The sequence below is a fragment of the Equus przewalskii genome, chromosome 19, assembly GCF_037783145.1.
Source record: "Equus przewalskii isolate Varuska chromosome 19, EquPr2, whole genome shotgun sequence".
NCBI lineage: Eukaryota > Metazoa > Chordata > Mammalia > Perissodactyla > Equidae > Equus > Equus przewalskii.
Window position 1 is genome coordinate 51,757,247 of NC_091849.1, and position 17,765 is coordinate 51,775,011.

The 17,765-nt window shown below is 37.4% G+C and overlaps 1 protein-coding gene and 1 long non-coding RNA gene across 49 annotated transcripts in view; one reads left to right on the forward strand and one right to left on the reverse strand.

Moving 5' to 3' along the window:
• Positions 1–4,872, reverse strand: part of LOC103542001 (uncharacterized) — a 30,142-nt gene extending 25,270 nt beyond the window's left edge. Inside the window, exon 1 of the long non-coding RNA XR_542602.2 lies at positions 4,547–4,872. This is a non-coding gene — a long non-coding RNA (uncharacterized lncRNA). The remainder of the gene's footprint in view (positions 1–4,546) is intronic.
• MLIP (muscular LMNA interacting protein) overlaps positions 1,826–17,765 on the forward strand; it is a 232,125-nt gene continuing 216,185 nt past the window's right edge. For 24 of the 48 annotated variants that reach the window (XM_070586249.1, XM_070586257.1, XM_070586261.1 and 21 more), the window contains exon 1: positions 1,850–2,056. In XM_070586249.1, the coding sequence (XP_070442350.1) occupies positions 1,994–2,056 (63 nt within the window). In that variant the 5' untranslated portion in view covers positions 1,850–1,993. Of the gene's footprint in view, positions 2,057–17,765 lie in introns of all 48 variants that reach the window. The other 24 variants (XM_070586268.1, XM_070586275.1, XM_070586292.1 and 21 more) reach the window with 8 other exon arrangements.

Consider the following 17,765-nt stretch of genomic DNA (forward strand, 5'->3'; position numbering starts at 1 on the left):
GGGCCCACCATTTTGCCTTAATTGCCCCTTTAAAGACCCTATCTTCAAACACAGTCATATTCTAAGGTGCTGGGGTTAGGACTTCAACAGATGAATTTTGGGGGACATAATTCAGCCCATTATCAATGGGGAAAATAATAGTATTTACCTTCTAGAGTGGTTTTGAGAATTAATTGAGATAATATATAGAAAGCCTTCAAGTGGTTCCCGGCACATGGTGAGTGCTGTTGAGGTGTGCTGTATAAGAGCGTTATCATCCTACATAGATCAAGTCATGCCTACATTGTGAGTTTGTTGAGGGTGGAAATATAGAGGTTGCATCTTTTAATTTTATTATTATTTTTAGTTACTATTTAAAAAAAATTCCACCTGCACCTGGAACAATCTTTGCCCATTATAGGTACATAGCACATGTTAGCTGAATGAAAATTTTTCATCTCTCTCGTTATCACTGCCATATCCCTCTTGTCACTGTTATCCCCTCCTCTCCCAACCAGCTCTGCACCCCACCATTCTTTCTCCTTCTAACAGATCCTGTGTTTCACTTTCAGGCATTAAACTAGTAATAATTAAGTTTCCTTTTGCAGCCACGGCATGCCTTTCTTTTTTCTATAGAGATTTTGGAAGTTCCATTTATATAAAATTTCATCTATTGCCTTGTTCTTGACACATACCAATCTTGCATGCTAATAAACCTTAAGACTTCAATTTTTCAAACTCGTTAGGGCAACAACTAGCATGTTTGATTCCCTTTCTGGGATTCAGAGCCAGAGGGGGAAGCCCCTTTCGCCCATGAGTCTAATACAGCGTTTCTGCATTCGTCTCCTGAAGCAGGGCTGATTTATCTCCTATTAAACATTTCCCTTCTGAAGTCCTCGGCCCTTCCACCAGGTCGTGGAATTAAGCTTGAGAGCAGCTCTGCCTGGCAGAGAACCGGCTGTGATCACTGGAAAGGATGAAGCCTCACACGCTTTTCCTAAAATGTTTTCTTAAGAAATGGAGGAAAAACTGATAGAAAATCAGTTAAGGTCAGAAACAGATGTTAAAGGATGTTTTAAACAGGCTGAGGGATTCAGCGACCATAGAGATCGGTCTTAGCTTACTCTGAAAGCCATTTTTATTTTTTATTGCCATCCACATATCTGGTTGGCTGCAAAAAATGGGGAGAGTTAATTACCATAGAGCTACACAATTAATTTTCTTTAAGGCATATAACAATTTCTAAAGAATTCTGAAAACATTTGTTCCACTGGACAAATGAATTTTGTCTCCTATGTCATAACTTTGTCATCAGTGGAAAAGCCAGGACAGGAACAGAATCAGTTTTTGTGAAAGGAAACAGCACTTTTATTTCACGGTATTTCTGTACCTCATTTGCCAACTTTTCACACAATGAAATTGGCAACAACCCCTTGAATATATGTTGTGTGTTTTAAAAGTTTTAATTAGTTATTCTTTGCTCTTTCTTTTTAAATAATTTAAAAAATTTTTGAGTTACAAAGTAATCCATGAATGTCAGGAATGTGGAGGAACTAGACGGGCTGATTTGTATTTGTTATATGACCATCACATTTGTCCTTTTTAAACTGATTTATTAGATCTCTATTCTAGAGTATATTTTATTCTTCTCCAATGGCTATTAATGAATTCTTTGACAGTGGCTTTTAGTCACATACAATCTTCCTTGGTTCAGGGAACCTAACTTGTTGGAATATTCTCCTGTTGAAGAGTTTGCTTTTATATCTAGTGACATTTATCATTATCTAAGGCCAGCTGCCTGACTTCTCTTCAGCGCTCTGTTTATGGGGTTTGAACATCTATAAATGGAAACACTAGCTAACCAGAAATTATCGCCAGGGCTGTCTGATAGTGTCCTGGGCTCTCGCAACTTGGAAGGTCCTGCAATATCTAACATGTAAGCACGTCAAATCATTTTCTAGACAGAATCTCAATCTCGCATTTTCTGTTTCTCTCTCTCTCATTCTCTTTCAACATGGAATTTGAAAAGCATGAAAAAGGAAGCTTATTACACAAGAATTTAGAGGAGAAGCTGACGGTAAGACTGGAGAGACTTCGCAGGCACAGATTTACCACGTAATTGACAGGGTTGACAAAGCAGCTGTCACAGATGGGAAAAGTTGGACTAGCCAGGCTGTGTTTCCATGTTTTTCTGGTCAACAGCCTTGAAATTAATGAGTTCCATGAGATTTACTGAAAACAATGTAATAAAATTATTAGTGAAATTTCATTACTAGAATGTGGGCAGATTTGATTTAGTTAAATGATGTAGTTTACCTCCATTTTAAAAACCAGAATCCAGTTATTTTGAGCACTTATTGTGATTGCCTCTATACGGGAAGATTATTTTGTTTATTAATATGAAGCTTAGCACATGTTCAAAGTCCGATTCCTTTTAGAGATAGCAGGAATATGTGTTAAAGAGAATATAAGTATTGTAGAATAAGTTGAACTTCTGGTATAAAGATGAAGTTTGCTTTTCAGAAAGTTTTTATTTTTTTTCTTTAAAAGTTATAAAAGTAATTTTACCCTGATTCTAAGAAATTAAATGTAGTGAACCATAGTGGTCACTTATATTTGCTCAAACATAAAATATACTATAACCTTGAGTAGAATATTCTGTCCATGGTTCACCTGATGGGTATAGGAGGGTAATTCCGTTTGTAAATTTACCGTGGCTCTAGAGTTAACATTAGAACAGGGCATGGCTAGTTTTAATTGCAACGCAAGTAGCAAAATAAAACCATATCAATTATAATAAGACCGTGGCTTTTTAAACTCATGAGAATGCATTGTTCTGGATGTCTGAAGTTGAGATTTATGCATTGTTCATGATATTAAAAATTGAAAGATGGAAAAAAGAACCATATTGGATTGAAAACTCTTAAGTGTACTAGAATTTCAAGGTCTTGAAGAAATGTGATGAATAAAATCTAACCTTTTCTTAAAGGATTCAGGTCATCATTTTGAATATCAGCTGTGAACTTCTACTCGAGGTGGTTTGAAAAGCCATGTATTGTTGTAGAAGTAACCAGGGAATTTAAGTCAGAAGATCTGGGTGGGAATTCTCACCCCACTATTTGTAAATGTAGGACTATGGTTTTTTTTTAAGCTTTCTGAGTCTCAGTTAACTCACTTGTAAAATGGGAAGTAGTAACAGCTAATTTGAAGGTGGTCACGAGGATTAAAAACTATGATGTATAAGATGTTCCTTCCCTGAGCCTGTTATTTTCAAACGGTTTTTGGCCTGACTTGCTTAGAAAGTACACATCCAGAGTTTATTAAAATAGAAAGAGAAAGCTGAAATGCATTTTAAAGTAAAAGGAAAACTCAGACATGCTAACTGTAAAGGCTTAGTGATTATAAAACCTTTATAGAACCAGATGAAGTGTAAATAAATACGTGAATAAAGAGTTGCTATGAATTAGTGTGAAATTTGACCCCGAGCTTCCTGGCAATCTTTTACAGGAAGTTTTGCAAATAAACAGTGTGGACATGGGGCAAGTAAATAAAAGTGAAAATGGTCTCATTATTTGAAATGATTTGATGGATAAACATTTCACTTTCTGGAAGGTCAGACATTTTGCTTGCCTGACTCTACCTTGAACACAGCTATAAATCGAGAAGTGAGCAAACATGTCTCCTTAGAGAAAGTAGCTGTCACAAAATTCATGAATATTGCTCTGTAGGAGAGGCCCAGGACTAGCCTCTGATTAACTCCCAGGAGATTGGAGGAAAATATGGGGCAGATCAGAAGGTGTGAGAACATGCAATCTCTACTGAAAAGAGATGGCTGTAAGGCAGGGAGCACATGAAAGTTCAGTATTTGGGGCAATTGCCTGTACAGGTAATTAGAGCTACGTACGTAACTGAAACATCTTTGAGATATTGGAATTCTGATGATGCTGCCTTATCGAGAAAAAGTTATGTTCAATATTCTCTATTTAAGAGAGCTGGAAAATATTTAATATATCCTTGAAAGTTTCTAATAGAAATTATTTTAGTTAAACACTTTGTCTGCTTATGTGGATAAATATCCAAAACTTCAGCTCATGGGCATTGTGTTCTTTGCTAAGACCAATGTGATATAGTATGACTGGCTAGGTTGCTGAATATAGTTTAAAATGTATTCTTGTGGCATTCACTAAGTTCTGATAATTATTAAATTTATTTATGATAAATAGTAAAGTTTGTAAAAAATATGGTTTCTAAAAGGAGAGAATATTTTGCCATTAAGATATTTAATTACATATATATTATAATATTTTTGAGTTATAATACACATGTTTAAAATTAAAGGTATACTTCTCACAAAGATCTTTATTATGAACAATGTTGCAGTATATATCACACAATTAAGAAATATGCATGATTGGCTTTATTTGTAAAAACTCTAATGTAAGATTTACATCAAATAAACAGGAAAACCAACAGCCTGCAGATTTTTAAAATTCATCAGTTCACTCTACCCAAAGAGAGAGACAAAAACAAATAGGATTCTTTCCTGTATATCCAATAGGAATCTTACCTTACGTTGGTGAGTGAATTGCTCCCTTTAGCTATTGACGTTTTTGCCCTGAATTTGTTGCTCTTTGGTGATTAAAAGTAAAGATTCCTTTGACAATTGAAGGTGCCTCTTTTATATCCATTCATCAATAGATAATCAGAAAAAAAGTGTGATACTCAAATCCTTCAAAATGTCCTAAATTTCTCATACATTGGTTGACGTTATCTCAATTTTTCAAACATGGAAAAGAAAAATCAATTTAGCATAGAGTTAAAAGGACATTCACCAGCCCTTGAGAAACCAGCCTGTTACGCCATGTTGAATATTTTCATCAGCCCTGACTCTGCAAAATCAGATTACACTAAAGCTAATTTTTGTGGGAGGTGGAGGAAGGGAGGGAATTTTTTCCTGACAATGCAGTTCAGTTTGGTTGGTTCCACAATAATTGGTTTTGGGGCTGAATGAATCTTTTGTTTTTCCTGGTCAGGCTTGAATAACCATTGTATCATATGTTTCCCAAAATATGTTCCTTGGAACTCAGATTTTCCAAACTGCTCCACGAAAAGAGGTTCTGGTCTATACTCAAGAACATTCGCGAAGTACTGTGCAGAGAATACATTATACAGCGTATTTCCCCTTGGCGACTCATACTGTGTTTTAACATACTGAAGGCTACGAGACCCTCTGGAGGTTGATCTAGTGTTTCTTAAACTCCCTACCAGTGTGATGCATTTGAATGTGTATATGCAACAACAGTGAGCATTCTAACTAGTGTGCTCTGGAACACGCTTTGGGAAGTGATGTGTCAGTGTAGTAATTGATGCATTTTCAGAATAATCATACACAGAACAATAAATTCAAGCTGGGCGTCATTTATATCTGCAACTTAAAGTTATTTCTGGAATAGTTTAAAAAATAAGTACATTTCTATTAAGTTAGTTTTAATAAATAAGTAAAAGTAAGTCAAGAAATCCTGACTACTCTCCAAACTCTTTTTCTTTTAGATTATTAAATGCAATGCCAATGAATTGCACTTACATTTATCTTCAGCTGAAATGTCTTAATGAGAAAGAACAATTCATATATTAACATAGTAAGGACGGTCACGCACCTCAGGGCATTCTGACATAATAATGGCTTCTTTCTCTAAGATATGATAAAAACAAACAGATCTCATGCATAAATCTAATAATTTCTTTCGCTTTCCTATAATATGTCTCGAGACAGCTTTATCTTCTCAAGTAATAAATGTTCAATAAATATCACAAAACTCATGATAATGAGAAAGGTATATCATCCAACTCATTTTATATTGAAGATTTGTGGAAGCAAATCAACATGGTAGTCAATTTATGAATGTCATAAATATGGGTTTTTTGAGTAAAAGTAACTCTCTGTGACTGAGAAAGAAGTTACGTCATCTGACAGTTTTTTAACAAGATGTATCTAATATAAAGAGCTGAAATTTACATTTTAAATAACTGAAATTTTACTTTTTCTCTTAAAAACTTTTTTGACTCATTTTGAATTTGAGGGTGAAAGAACCACCCAATGATATTTAAATTCTGGTCTCACAAAAAACATTCTTCACGATTTCATTACGAAGAGATCATGCCACTTCTTTTTTAATACAATGAAAGAGTGAAGAAATTGAAGAAAAAACTGGGTATAATGTAAAATCACAGAAAACTATGCATTTTTAAGTTCTGTGATAATTCAGAGAAAGGTAACCTTTTAAATAAGGTTGAATTAGTTATTAATTCATAGCTTCGTTAATACAAATAAAATTATTTTCTAAGAACAAATTTGTAAACAATCAAAAAACATATGACTAACACTTGGGTTATAATTTCCAATGTTATTATCTGATGACCAGTCTGAGTTTTGTTGGGGAGCATCTTTAGAGACACTAGTCTAGCCTAGTTGGGTAGAAATGTCCACAGAAATACCAAAAAGAGGTTTCAAATCAGTACACATTTCTGAACATCTGTTTTGAACAAGACAGGGTACTAAGAGCTGCAGTAGAAACACATATAATAAAGAAATTCTTGTCCATCAAGGAGACTATTATCTTTTGATTATTTTTTAGCAGATTACGAAATAATAATGATAAGTTTTAGTAGCTTGGAAATATTCTAAGTACAAAACGTAAACATCCCAAATTCTTTTTTCTCGCATAAACTTGCAACAACAAGTCTATAATTACTCATCAGAATGTCTTAACAATGGGAACAATTGTAAAGCATTGTATTCAGTAACATATTTTATTTCATCATTCTATCTACTGTTGGAGGAGGTCATCTAGAGGACGTGACCGCTGGTTGACCTGTGAGCTGGACCTGGGCAACTGGAGAACCCTCACCCCCTCCCCTGTCCTTGGATGTAGGCTCTGCCCACTGTTCCCACAGTGGGAGCTGTTCCAAGGACATGCCTTGAGAGAGTAAGATGTTGATGAGAGCGGCTGGACGGTACCCATGACTAAACCCAGTTAAGGCCTCTATATAAACTTTTCAGATTTTGGTGGGCGGGTGCAGAGATCTATTCGTCTTGCAGCCACCCAAGACAAACCTTGTATGTAAGTTCCCTTTTTTATTAAACCTGCCGCCTCCCAATGTGGGGTGGTCTTTCTCTTTGTTCAGTCTCTTTGCTCTCTGGGTACGGGGACCAATTTCAAGTTTCACCCAGGAAGCTCCCAAGGTTTCGAACCAACATCTACATTTCTATTTATTTTTCTGTGTCTAACTAGAGTCATTGGTAAAGGATACTCAGTAGGTGCCGACATACCTGAAAAAAAGTTCATACCGCTGATATGTCTGATGTGTTACCTAAAGATTGTTTTCAGTATGGCTCCAGGGTTGTTTCTGATCTAAACATAATACTTGACAAGACAACACCATATATTAAAATAAGTGGTTAATTTAGCGTTGTGAATCTCTGGAGGTAAGATACTGGATCTATGTCTCTTTATATCATGACTGACTTCCCTGGATCCTTAATAAACTAATTTTGGTGATGACCAAAAAGAAGGAGAGATGAAAGCAAATAAATGAACAATGACATTTCCTTTTCTTTGGCATTCAAATATTTATTTTGGAAAGCTCCTTACATTTCTCTGCCACTTGTAAGAGTGGACCAGTGACTCTTGCTGTGTTCTGGATGTTACTGATTAAGTTGCCTTGAAAGTCCATTTTGTTTGAGAGATCATTTTGATGGTAGAGGATGTGAGTTAGTTTGTCCCCAGATCTTAACTCCCCTATGATGCTGGCTCATGTTTGTCTTATAGGTGACACCATCATGGAGAACGATAGACATTTGGGCATCTTTAGGAACGCTGCTGCTATCTCTAACATATTTGGGGTGCCTACTGTGCATTCTATACCTCTATTTGGCACATCTCCCAGGATAGCCCATTCATCATCAGTATATTTTGAATTTCTTGTTCCCTTTTCTCCAAAGAGGGCCAGAGCTCTGTAATATGTTGACATCCAAAATACTCTGTGGAAATAATTATTTTTCAAAGACAGATGGGTGGTAATGAGCAAAATTTTATGGTGAGTGCCTCAATAAGTATCTCTTAACTAGAAGACAAATGGAGGAAATTCAGAACTAGGATTCTCTGAATTTCTGAACTCAGTGTTGCTTCTGAATTTTTGGTAAGAGCAGTTAATTTATTCCCATTTCTTAGGGAGATAAAGAGTCTCTGAGAAGTTAATAAAGGGATTATTGGATTGATCAGTCTGCACCAGGTATTACAGAGTCATTGACTAGGATAATGTTCTCCAAAGAACTGAGACATCCTTCTAGCATTATGAGTAATAAGAAGATTCTGGTTTTACCCCAAGTGAAGATGTATAGTTGCAAAGAGTAACCATGAATCCTGATCATTTGGCAGATCAAAGCGGAAAATAAATCTCTTTTGCACTAGAAATAAGCCCACCCTAACCTGTCTCTGACCTCCTCACTATAGAGCCAGTAACAAATAAATTAAAAATAACCAGGGCCAGCCCTAGTGCTCTAGGGGTTAAGTTCGGCATGCTCCACTTTAGCAGCCCAGGTTTGGTTCCTGGGCGTGGACCTACACCACTCGTCTGTCAGCGGCCATGCTGTGGTGGCGGCTCACGTGCAAAAAGAGGAAGATTGGCAATGAATGCTAGATCAGGGTGAATCTTCTTCAGCAAAAACAATAAATAAATAAAATAAAGTAAAAAAAATAGCTGAAGAATCTGTAACATGAAATAAAAAAGAAAGAGGGAGGAGACAAGAAGCTGTGATGGTGATGGATCATGGGGATCAATGGGAAATCACGGAGCAGTGGAAAATGAAGTCTTAATGGGCACAACTGCAAAATGAGGTGAGACTGGAAAAATGATGAGTTAGGGTAGGTGAGTGCATGCAGGTGTTCTGAGTACCATCCTAACATATCTATGAAAACTGAAATAAAGAACCTGTGCCTTTGGAGTGTGTAGTGTGTGTGTCTGTGTGTGTATGGTGATAAGGATCTCTGATTCCAAAGAAGAGGCCTCTCTCTTCCTAAGTGCCATCCATCTAGAGTGGTGGAAAGCATGTTCTATCTGAGTCTCTAGGAGACCAGTATTGGTGTTAAAGTTGTATTTGCGTGGCCTTTGACAAATCACTTAACCTTTGGTTTCCTTATGTACAAAGTGAGAAGTTGGGTTGGATTTGCAAGTTTGCTATGCTCTCTAGTGTTTTATAAGTCTGTGCAAAGTGTCCTTTGACTGTATACTTACTAAATCCTTTCCTACTGAACAATGCCTATTTCTACAAACATTAGAAACCTTGAAATAGTTTATATTTTTATGTCATCGCTGACCAAATGTAAAATAGAAGTCCTTGTTATTAAGTTAAACCTTCTCTGTAGTATAGAAAGCTCACAGTTCAGTACCCATGAATTGAATTGCATATATTTTCTATGTTTTCACTGAGAAACAACAAATATTTGAGAATTGGATCGTGGGTGAAAATTATGGAATAGATGAAGAAAGCAGCATGTAAGTGCCTCAATATTAATATCAAAATATTACCAAAGCAAAGCATTCTATTTTCTCATAATAGTACATAAAACAAAGTAGATGTGCTGTATTTATCAGGAATAAAAATTTAGAAAATGCAAGTAAGATCTATGTTTTAGATGTTAGTTCTAAAATGGTTTCTTCAGCTCTTGCTTATCCCCTTTTGTAGTTCTTACCACTCCCTGCAATGTCCCTGACACAGATATCTTAAATCCTTTGCAAGTCTAATTTTAGTCCCTTTGCATCGCTGAAGGTTGAGGAGGAAGTGAACTGCACACGAATGGCAAAATCCTAGCCACCATTTCCATTTTCCTTTTTCCTTTAAGAAAAATGAGAGCTGTGTCTCTTAGAACCTGGGGAGGGGAGGTGAGAGTGAAGTGAAACTGATAAGGATCCAGATTTCTACTTTATGGTTCAAATGAAGTTCTTGAAGCCAGCCAGTCCTTTGAACACCACTGCTAATTACAGCAGTGTCTGCCGAGAATGTAAGTCTGAGATGCACTGTTTGAATGGGTCTTTTGATACAGCTCTGTGTGGTGGTGAATAACAGAAGGGAGATGGATTTCAGGCTTTAACCAAGCTGTGCGTTCACGTTGACGTTTATAACACTCCGTACGTGTGGCGAAATATTTTCTAGGTTCTCATTGTGGGAATTGCAATTACTTACTTATCTAGGTGTTCTGTCCCCAGTATGGCTCCCTTCAGGGAATGACAAATAGACTGTTGTATTCGTGATGTAATTACATTAGAGAGTCATGGACTTCATTTTGCGACGTGATCTTCATAAAAATAAGGAGGTTATTTTTTAAAATGGTGAGAGAACATCTGTGGTTTAATTGCTGGTATTTCTCTTTTACTTATAACCTAAGAATTTCTCTTGTCCTTTGATCAACTTTCGTTCAGTTAATGAATGTTTCCTTGCATGTGACGCATCACTCCTGGTTTGTTCTTCAGAATGGGCCACGTGCCCTTGTGGATGTCAGTGTGGCAATTCAGAGACCTCCTCACGCTTTTAAAGACTAACTTGATGACAATGATCTCGGGAGTGGGAGAGAGAGCCCACAAGATTGTTTTCCTGAACCTGTTATAATTTCTCTGGAATAGCATGTTGTGGTGGGAGCCTGAAGGAGGAAAATGCCAGCATGAATTAATAAGCTTATCACAGGGCATGGGGAGTTCTTTTACAATGCATGAAGCAAATATGGGAATTTTTTCATTCCTCTTTTGTTTTTCTGGTTGAGCTCAGCGTTCAATCTGGGAACTCCTGCGTGTTTTGTTGTTCCATCTGCTTCTGCTCATTCATTCATTCATCCATTTGTTGGTTCATCCATCCTGGGAGTCCTCTCCTTGAAGCTTGTTGACCTCCTGGCTGCCAGTGCTCCATTGCAGGGGGTGCGGAGGGAGAAGGGGGAATTGGTCTTAGAGATTTGCAATGAATTGTCTTCTTTGTGACCCCACTGCAGTCATACCCCCTGTGAAATTTGCCTTCCTTGACCTTGGCGTGCCCTCCAGAGTTTGGAAAGGCATTTATCATGGTCTCTTCTTGGCCGCAGCCCTACTTCATCCAGCAATCCACCTCCATCTCCTTTGCATCTTTGAGAAATTTACAATGTGCTTTTTCATGCTGATACCCCTCCCCTGCCAGATCTCTTGTCACTGTGGATTTAGTCTTTTAAATTACTTTACCCTCATTTTAATGAAGTCAAGAGAAGGATATGAGAGAAACTCATGTGTCCCATCAGCCGTCTTGAACCAGAAGCCCCTTGATTGATTTTTAAAGCTCTTCCTGAATGCTTCATGTTTTCAGTAGATGGTGAGTTTCGTGGAACATCCTTATTCTTCACTGAGAGATAAATGGCATTATGGTTTTAAATCCATAAAGTACTTATTCTGTTCAAGATATCATAATTCATGTCTCTTACCTTCAACTGGCACATTTTCCTGGGAAGGCAACAGTTTTATAGTTCATTTATTTATTTTTATTTAAGAACTTTTCTATAAAACATATAGTTTCATATACTATAAGTAGGACTGTAAATTGGTACAACTTTTCTGGAGCATAATGTATACCGAGGCCTTAAATATTTATGTATCTAATAGTCAAGTAATTTTATTGTAGGAATTTGAAGTGAAGAAATATGAAACTATTTAGTTATATGATGTTTATTACAATATTGTCTATAAAATGAAAAATAGTGGACACAGTAGGGGAATTAGTTACTAATCTATGATAACATCATACAAAGAAATTTAAGGGCTGTGGTATAGAGGGCAATATACTCAAATTTTTCCTACCAAAATACAGATGTTATGCAAAATGGAATAATTCTTTTATGGATCCTTCATGTTGGCAAAACATTAACATGCAAATCAATGAATATATTTGTGCATCGCATCTCTTTTAGCCAGACCATAGAATCTTAATAGGCCAAATACAGGCAACAATACCATGAGCTGAATTGTATTTTTCAGTTTTACTGAAATTTCAAATAGGTCAGAGTGATTTTTTTCATAATAGCCTCACATTTTTATGATCCTGCTGAATTGATGAGATTGTATCAGAGAAGAATGCAAGGTAAGCTGGTATTTGGTGCTTTATTCTTCACCTGAGAGCAGATTTATGGAAACCTTGAGTGCTTTCAGCCTTTTGCTTAAAGAGCTTTGGCCACCAGCAGACTGCAGACTCCTCAAGGTCAGGGGCTTTATCTTCCTGGCACCCAGGGCCGTGTCTGATCCACTGCAAGTGCTACTCAATAAACCTTGGTTAAACTGCATAGGCATGACGTTTACATGTCTCTGTGTGGGTGCAATGCACTTGATCTGATTTGATAAGTGGCAGGGATCCCAAACTAAGCCAAAACTGAATTCACCCTAAGATTCAGCCACATCTGGAGAGCTGGTAGTTTGGCATTTTCAAAGGGCTGATTTTAAGAGACACTGAAGAGCCTTCCAGGCAGAGACTCATCCCCAGGTCCTGAGGGAAAAGACAGATGAGATCCTTAAGAGTTTTTTCATAGAAAATGAGGGACCCTTGGTATGGCAGGCGGCCTCTCTTTCTGATTGTATTTCCAACTCAACGTCGTCAGTCGTACTCATGAGTGAAAATAGAAGGAGTTGTTGTCCATGAAATCCTTGAGCAACATCGAGAGCACTAAATGCCAGCATGCTTGGTGCTGGCAGCTTTGACAGAGGCCTCAGCATCCTCAGCACAGAGCCCTGGGCACCTTGGTGTGGCCTTCCGAAGGCAGCGGAAGTGTCAGAATTGCAGATTTTGGCATTGGCAATAGCGTTGCTAGAGTGTGATCGGAGGCCAGAAAGTGACAGGAGAAAAATGGCAGACTCCTTATGTTAGCCAAAGCACTAGCTCACTGAGCAATGAAAGAATCAGAGGTTGTGGAGCTTTCTCAGCCAGAGGGATACTATTTTTAATACCTTTTTTAGTGATTAATTTGACCTCATTTTTGCCCCAAGAATAGGTTATATTTAGAATTCCCTTGTGAAAATTAAGCACTACCAAAAGAATGGTGTTTAGTGTTAGATATTTTCAGATACGTGGACACTTTACCACTAGCAGTTATGATTAATGAGATATTTAGGAAATCAGTAGAACTGTATTATCCTTTGAGAATTATCATGTTTATTTTTGAGAAGTTAATAGTTTGCTTAGGTTCTTTTTCTTATCTTACCAAATTCCAGTGCTGCCTAGTCCTGGATCTTGAAGATATTCTCTTGCTTTTAAAGTTTTATTGTTTGTCATTGTACATTTAAGTTCGTGATCCATTTTAAGTTAATTCTATATAAAGTGCACATCAAAGTTTTCTCCTTTCTCTTCTTTTTCTTCCTCTTCCTCCTCCTCCTCTTCTTCTTCTCCTTCTTTTTCTTCTTTTTTGTCTCCTCTCTTTCTCTTCCCCCGCTCCTTCTCTGCCTCTTCTTCTTTGTCTAAGGATGTCCGAATGTTCTAGCACCATTTATTGGAAAGGCATATACACTATGTTTATCAGCAGTAGAAAGAATCCCGTGTATTACAGATTTGCTTAATACCAGAGAAATGTTTCATCGCCTCAACAACAGCCCCCCAGACTACTAACATTTATGTGCTTTTTGCTATGCCCCAGGCACGTTTCATATACATAGATCTCCACACTATAACCCCCAAGGTTGATATTATTTCTGTTCTAGTTTTATGCATGGGGAAACCAAAGTAAGAGAGATTAAATAACTTGTCCAAAGTTACACAATTTGTAAATGGTAGAGCTGGTTCCAAACCTAGGCTGGCTGTCTCCAGAGTCCATGCATTTAACCACCATATCAGGTTGCCTCTAAACTCAATTTTCCGTGTGGTTAAATTTTCACAAGAATATATTTTGAGATAAATTTTATGTGACAACTTATCTGCCTTCTCATTAGTATTTGGGTTGAAATAGCAAATAATGCTCCTAAAGGAACACTGAGAATGGTGGACTGAAACATTGGGTTGACTAAAGACTTAGATGGACAAGATTGCTTTTTTAGAAAGATTGTAACAACTGTTTTCTGAATGAGGTATTTGTGATATTTTGCGAGTCTGAACTTTATAAAAACATTTTTTTTAGTAAATTAATTTTTAAAGCAATTTTATTGGGATTATAATGGTTTATAACATTGTGTAATTTTTGGGTGTACATTATTGTTTATGCAAACTGCTGCAGTCACTGTGGAAAACTGTATGGAGATTTCTCAAAAAATTAAAAATAGAAATACCATATGATCCAGCTATCCCACTACTTGGTGTTTATCCAAAGAATATAAAAGCTTATTTTGAGATATCTTTCTACCTAGAATTTCACAATTTTAAAGAATGAAAAAGTAGTATTGAATAGTTTCAGGGGAACTTATGTTGTTTTTATGACCAAGCATTTTAATATCCTATATGGTACTGTTGGTAATTATTTGTGTAAGTATTGGAGTTCTTTATGTGATGGAAAGATTTTTCATTCTTTTATTCTTGTTTTTTTTATTTTTTGGTGAGGAAGATTGGCCCTGAGCTAACATATGTGCCAATCTTCCTCTATTTTGTATGTGGGATATTGCCAGAGCATGGCTTGGTGAGAGATGTGTAGGTCCAAACCAGGGAACCGAACCTGCATACTCGTCACCGCTGGAGTGAAGTGCGTGAACTTAACCACTATGCCACCAGGCCAGCCCCCAGACTTTTTATTTCTATTTAACCAGGTGACCATATGATTTGTTATTCAAACAGGGACCTTTTTGAACATAAAAGGGGACCCTATTAATAATTACTTCATGACAACAGGCATTAGCCAGGACTGCCCCAGACAAACCAGGGCACATGGGCACCTGGCATTTAACTTACCTGTGAAAGGAGACCAGGGAATCAGTGATTCCAGGGTTCATGGGTGGCTTCTAGACTTTCCAAATGTTGAAAAAGTTCTCTAACAGTTAAATGCATTGCTTCTGTTCTTAGCAAAAGGGATGGAGGATACTAAAATGACAACTCAAATCCACTTCCTGACGTTCTGTATAAGAACTTGAACTTAGTTTTCCTTCTTGTTTATCATGTTATATTTATGATGGAGACAGGGATGATCTTTTGTGTCGTTGCTTCAGAGCTGCAGAGTTCGTGGGGCAGCCAATGCCCCTGACCACAAAGAAGGAGGAGAAACCCAGCCCAGGTTTCCTCAATATTGGTTAATTTCACTTGTGGAATGAGAAGAATCCAGTAAGAGAAAGAGAGGGGCCATAGACAAGTTGCTGTGGTTCCACAAACTTCCCAGTGGATAGAATATTATATTATTTTATTCAAAGGCATGGAAATATTTTGTTCAAAGGTGTAAATAGTATCTTTTTTTTTTCTTAGCACCATATATCTTGTCATGAGCTTGCTAGGGAACATTAAACATTGCTCTCATCCTCGGCCTCCCATTGTTGTCCTGCAGTGAGGGAAGCAGCGTGGTACTGTGGAAAGAATGAGGGAAGCTTGGCCGTCAGTTTAACATGGTTGGGACAAGTAGCTTAACCTCCGTGGATCTCATTTTTCTCATTGATAAAAAGAAAATATTGAGCCAGATAATCTGAGCTTTCTCCCTGTTTTAATTTATGTAATTCTATAACTTCCTTGGAGGGTGGGGCTTAGACTCTTGAAAATTTTGACTTGGGAGAGATCATGCCTAGATTTCACGCTTCATCTACAGAAAGAGGCAAATCCGAAACACTTCTGGAGTGTTTACCAGGGGGAATAACTGTTATTTCAGTATTTTTAACTATTGAAGTTGTACTTTTAGGGCATGGATCTGTATTCAGGAAGAGAACCACATTATGGAGACTCCAAAATTGAAGTTCATAAGAACGGACAACATAGAATAAGTATGGAGCAAAGATGAAAAATTTTAAAAAAGGAACAATTTGTTAATTTTGAAGATGCCTATTCTTTTCTCAGAAAATTAGTTAGTTTAGTCCCGTTTAGTTAGGGACGAAGGAATTATATAGTGGCGAAGAACACCAGCTTGAAAATCATGCTGTGTACAATTCCTGGCTCCCACCATTCACCAGCTATATAATCTTGGCAAGTTTGTTAAGTCCTCTGAATACCAGAATCTGGGTCTGTGAAGTGAAGATAAGAATAGTACCCATATCAGAGGATTATTGTGAGACATAACATGTGTAAAATACATTGTGTTCACCACCCAGGGTCTAATTGCCATCCATCACACACACATTTGCCTTTTTACCCCTTTCACTTTCCCCCCTTCACTCTACCCCTCTGGTAACCACCAATCTATTCTCTGAGTCTATGTGTTTGTTGTTGTTGTTTTTATCTTCCATACATGAGTGAGCTCATATGATATTTGGCTTTCTCCATCTGACTTATTTTGCTTAGCATAGTGCCCTCAAGGTCCATCCACGTTGTTGCAAATGGAAAGATTTCACCCTTTTTATGGCTGAGTAGTATTCCATTGTATGTATATACCACATCTTCTTTATCCGTTCATCTCTTCTTGGGCACTTAGGTTGCTTCCATGTCTTGACTAATGTGAATATTGCTTTAGTGAACATAAGGGTGTGTATATCTTCTTGAATTAGTGTTTTTGTGATCTTTGGATAAAAACCCATAAGTGGAATAACTGGATCATAAGGTATTTCTATTTTTAATTTTTTAATGAATCTCCATATTGTTTTCCATAGTGACTGCACCAGTTTACATTCCCACCAATAGTGTAAGGGGGTCCCCTTTTCTCCATATCCTCTCTGACACTTTTTATTTCTTGTCTTTTGATAATAGCCATTCTGATGGGCATGAGGTGATATCTCATTGTGGTTTTGATTTCCACTGCCCTAATAATTAGTGACGTTGAACATCTTTTCATGTGCCTGTTGGCCATCTGTATATCTTCTTTGGAAAATGTCTGTTCAGATCCTGTGCCCACTTTTTACTTGGGTTGTTTTTTTTGTTTTGAGATGTATGAGTTCTTTATATGTTTTGAATATTAACTCCTTATCAGATATATGATTTGCAAATGTCTTCTCCCAATTGGTAGTTTGTCTTTTTGTTTTGTCGATAATTTCCTTTGCCATGCAGAAGCTTTTTAGTTTGATGTAGTCCCATTTGTTTATTTTTTCTTTTGTTTCCCTTGCCTGAGGAGACGTCGTATTCAAAAACATCCTCTCTGGGATGTTCTCGAAGCTTAGTAAGGGAGTCTCTTTACCAATGGACTATGAAGTTTTCTATCTAGTATTTTTGAGCTTGTTTCTGGGTTGAGTGAGCCTGTGTATGGGCCGTTTAAGAGCAGGTTTATCTTTCCCTGAAGTTCTATAGTTTTCCTGGGCACATTCCCCTTGGAATTCAAAGCCAGCAAAGCCAGGTATTATGGGATCTCTTCTCTCTTGTGCTGGGTCTAAGGGCTGGGGTGCCTAATGTAGAGCTCTAATCCCCTGCTCCTTCAGGAAAAGCTCCGTACCTTTGAGATCACTCCTGGCTGTGAAGCGTTGCAGGTGGCTGTGGTTTTCTCCTCGGCAGGGCTGTATCTCTCCCTGTCTGTGTTGTCCCTTGCTGTGGAGGTTCTTTTTCATCCAGTTTCCTGATTTCCCTCAAAGGAAGTTGTTCCACAGGTAGTTGCAGGTTTGTTGTGTCTGTGGGAGGAGGCGAGTTCAGGATGCCTACACTACCATCTTCCAGGCCCCCTCCTGTATTCTGTGATAGTCGCTGATCTTGT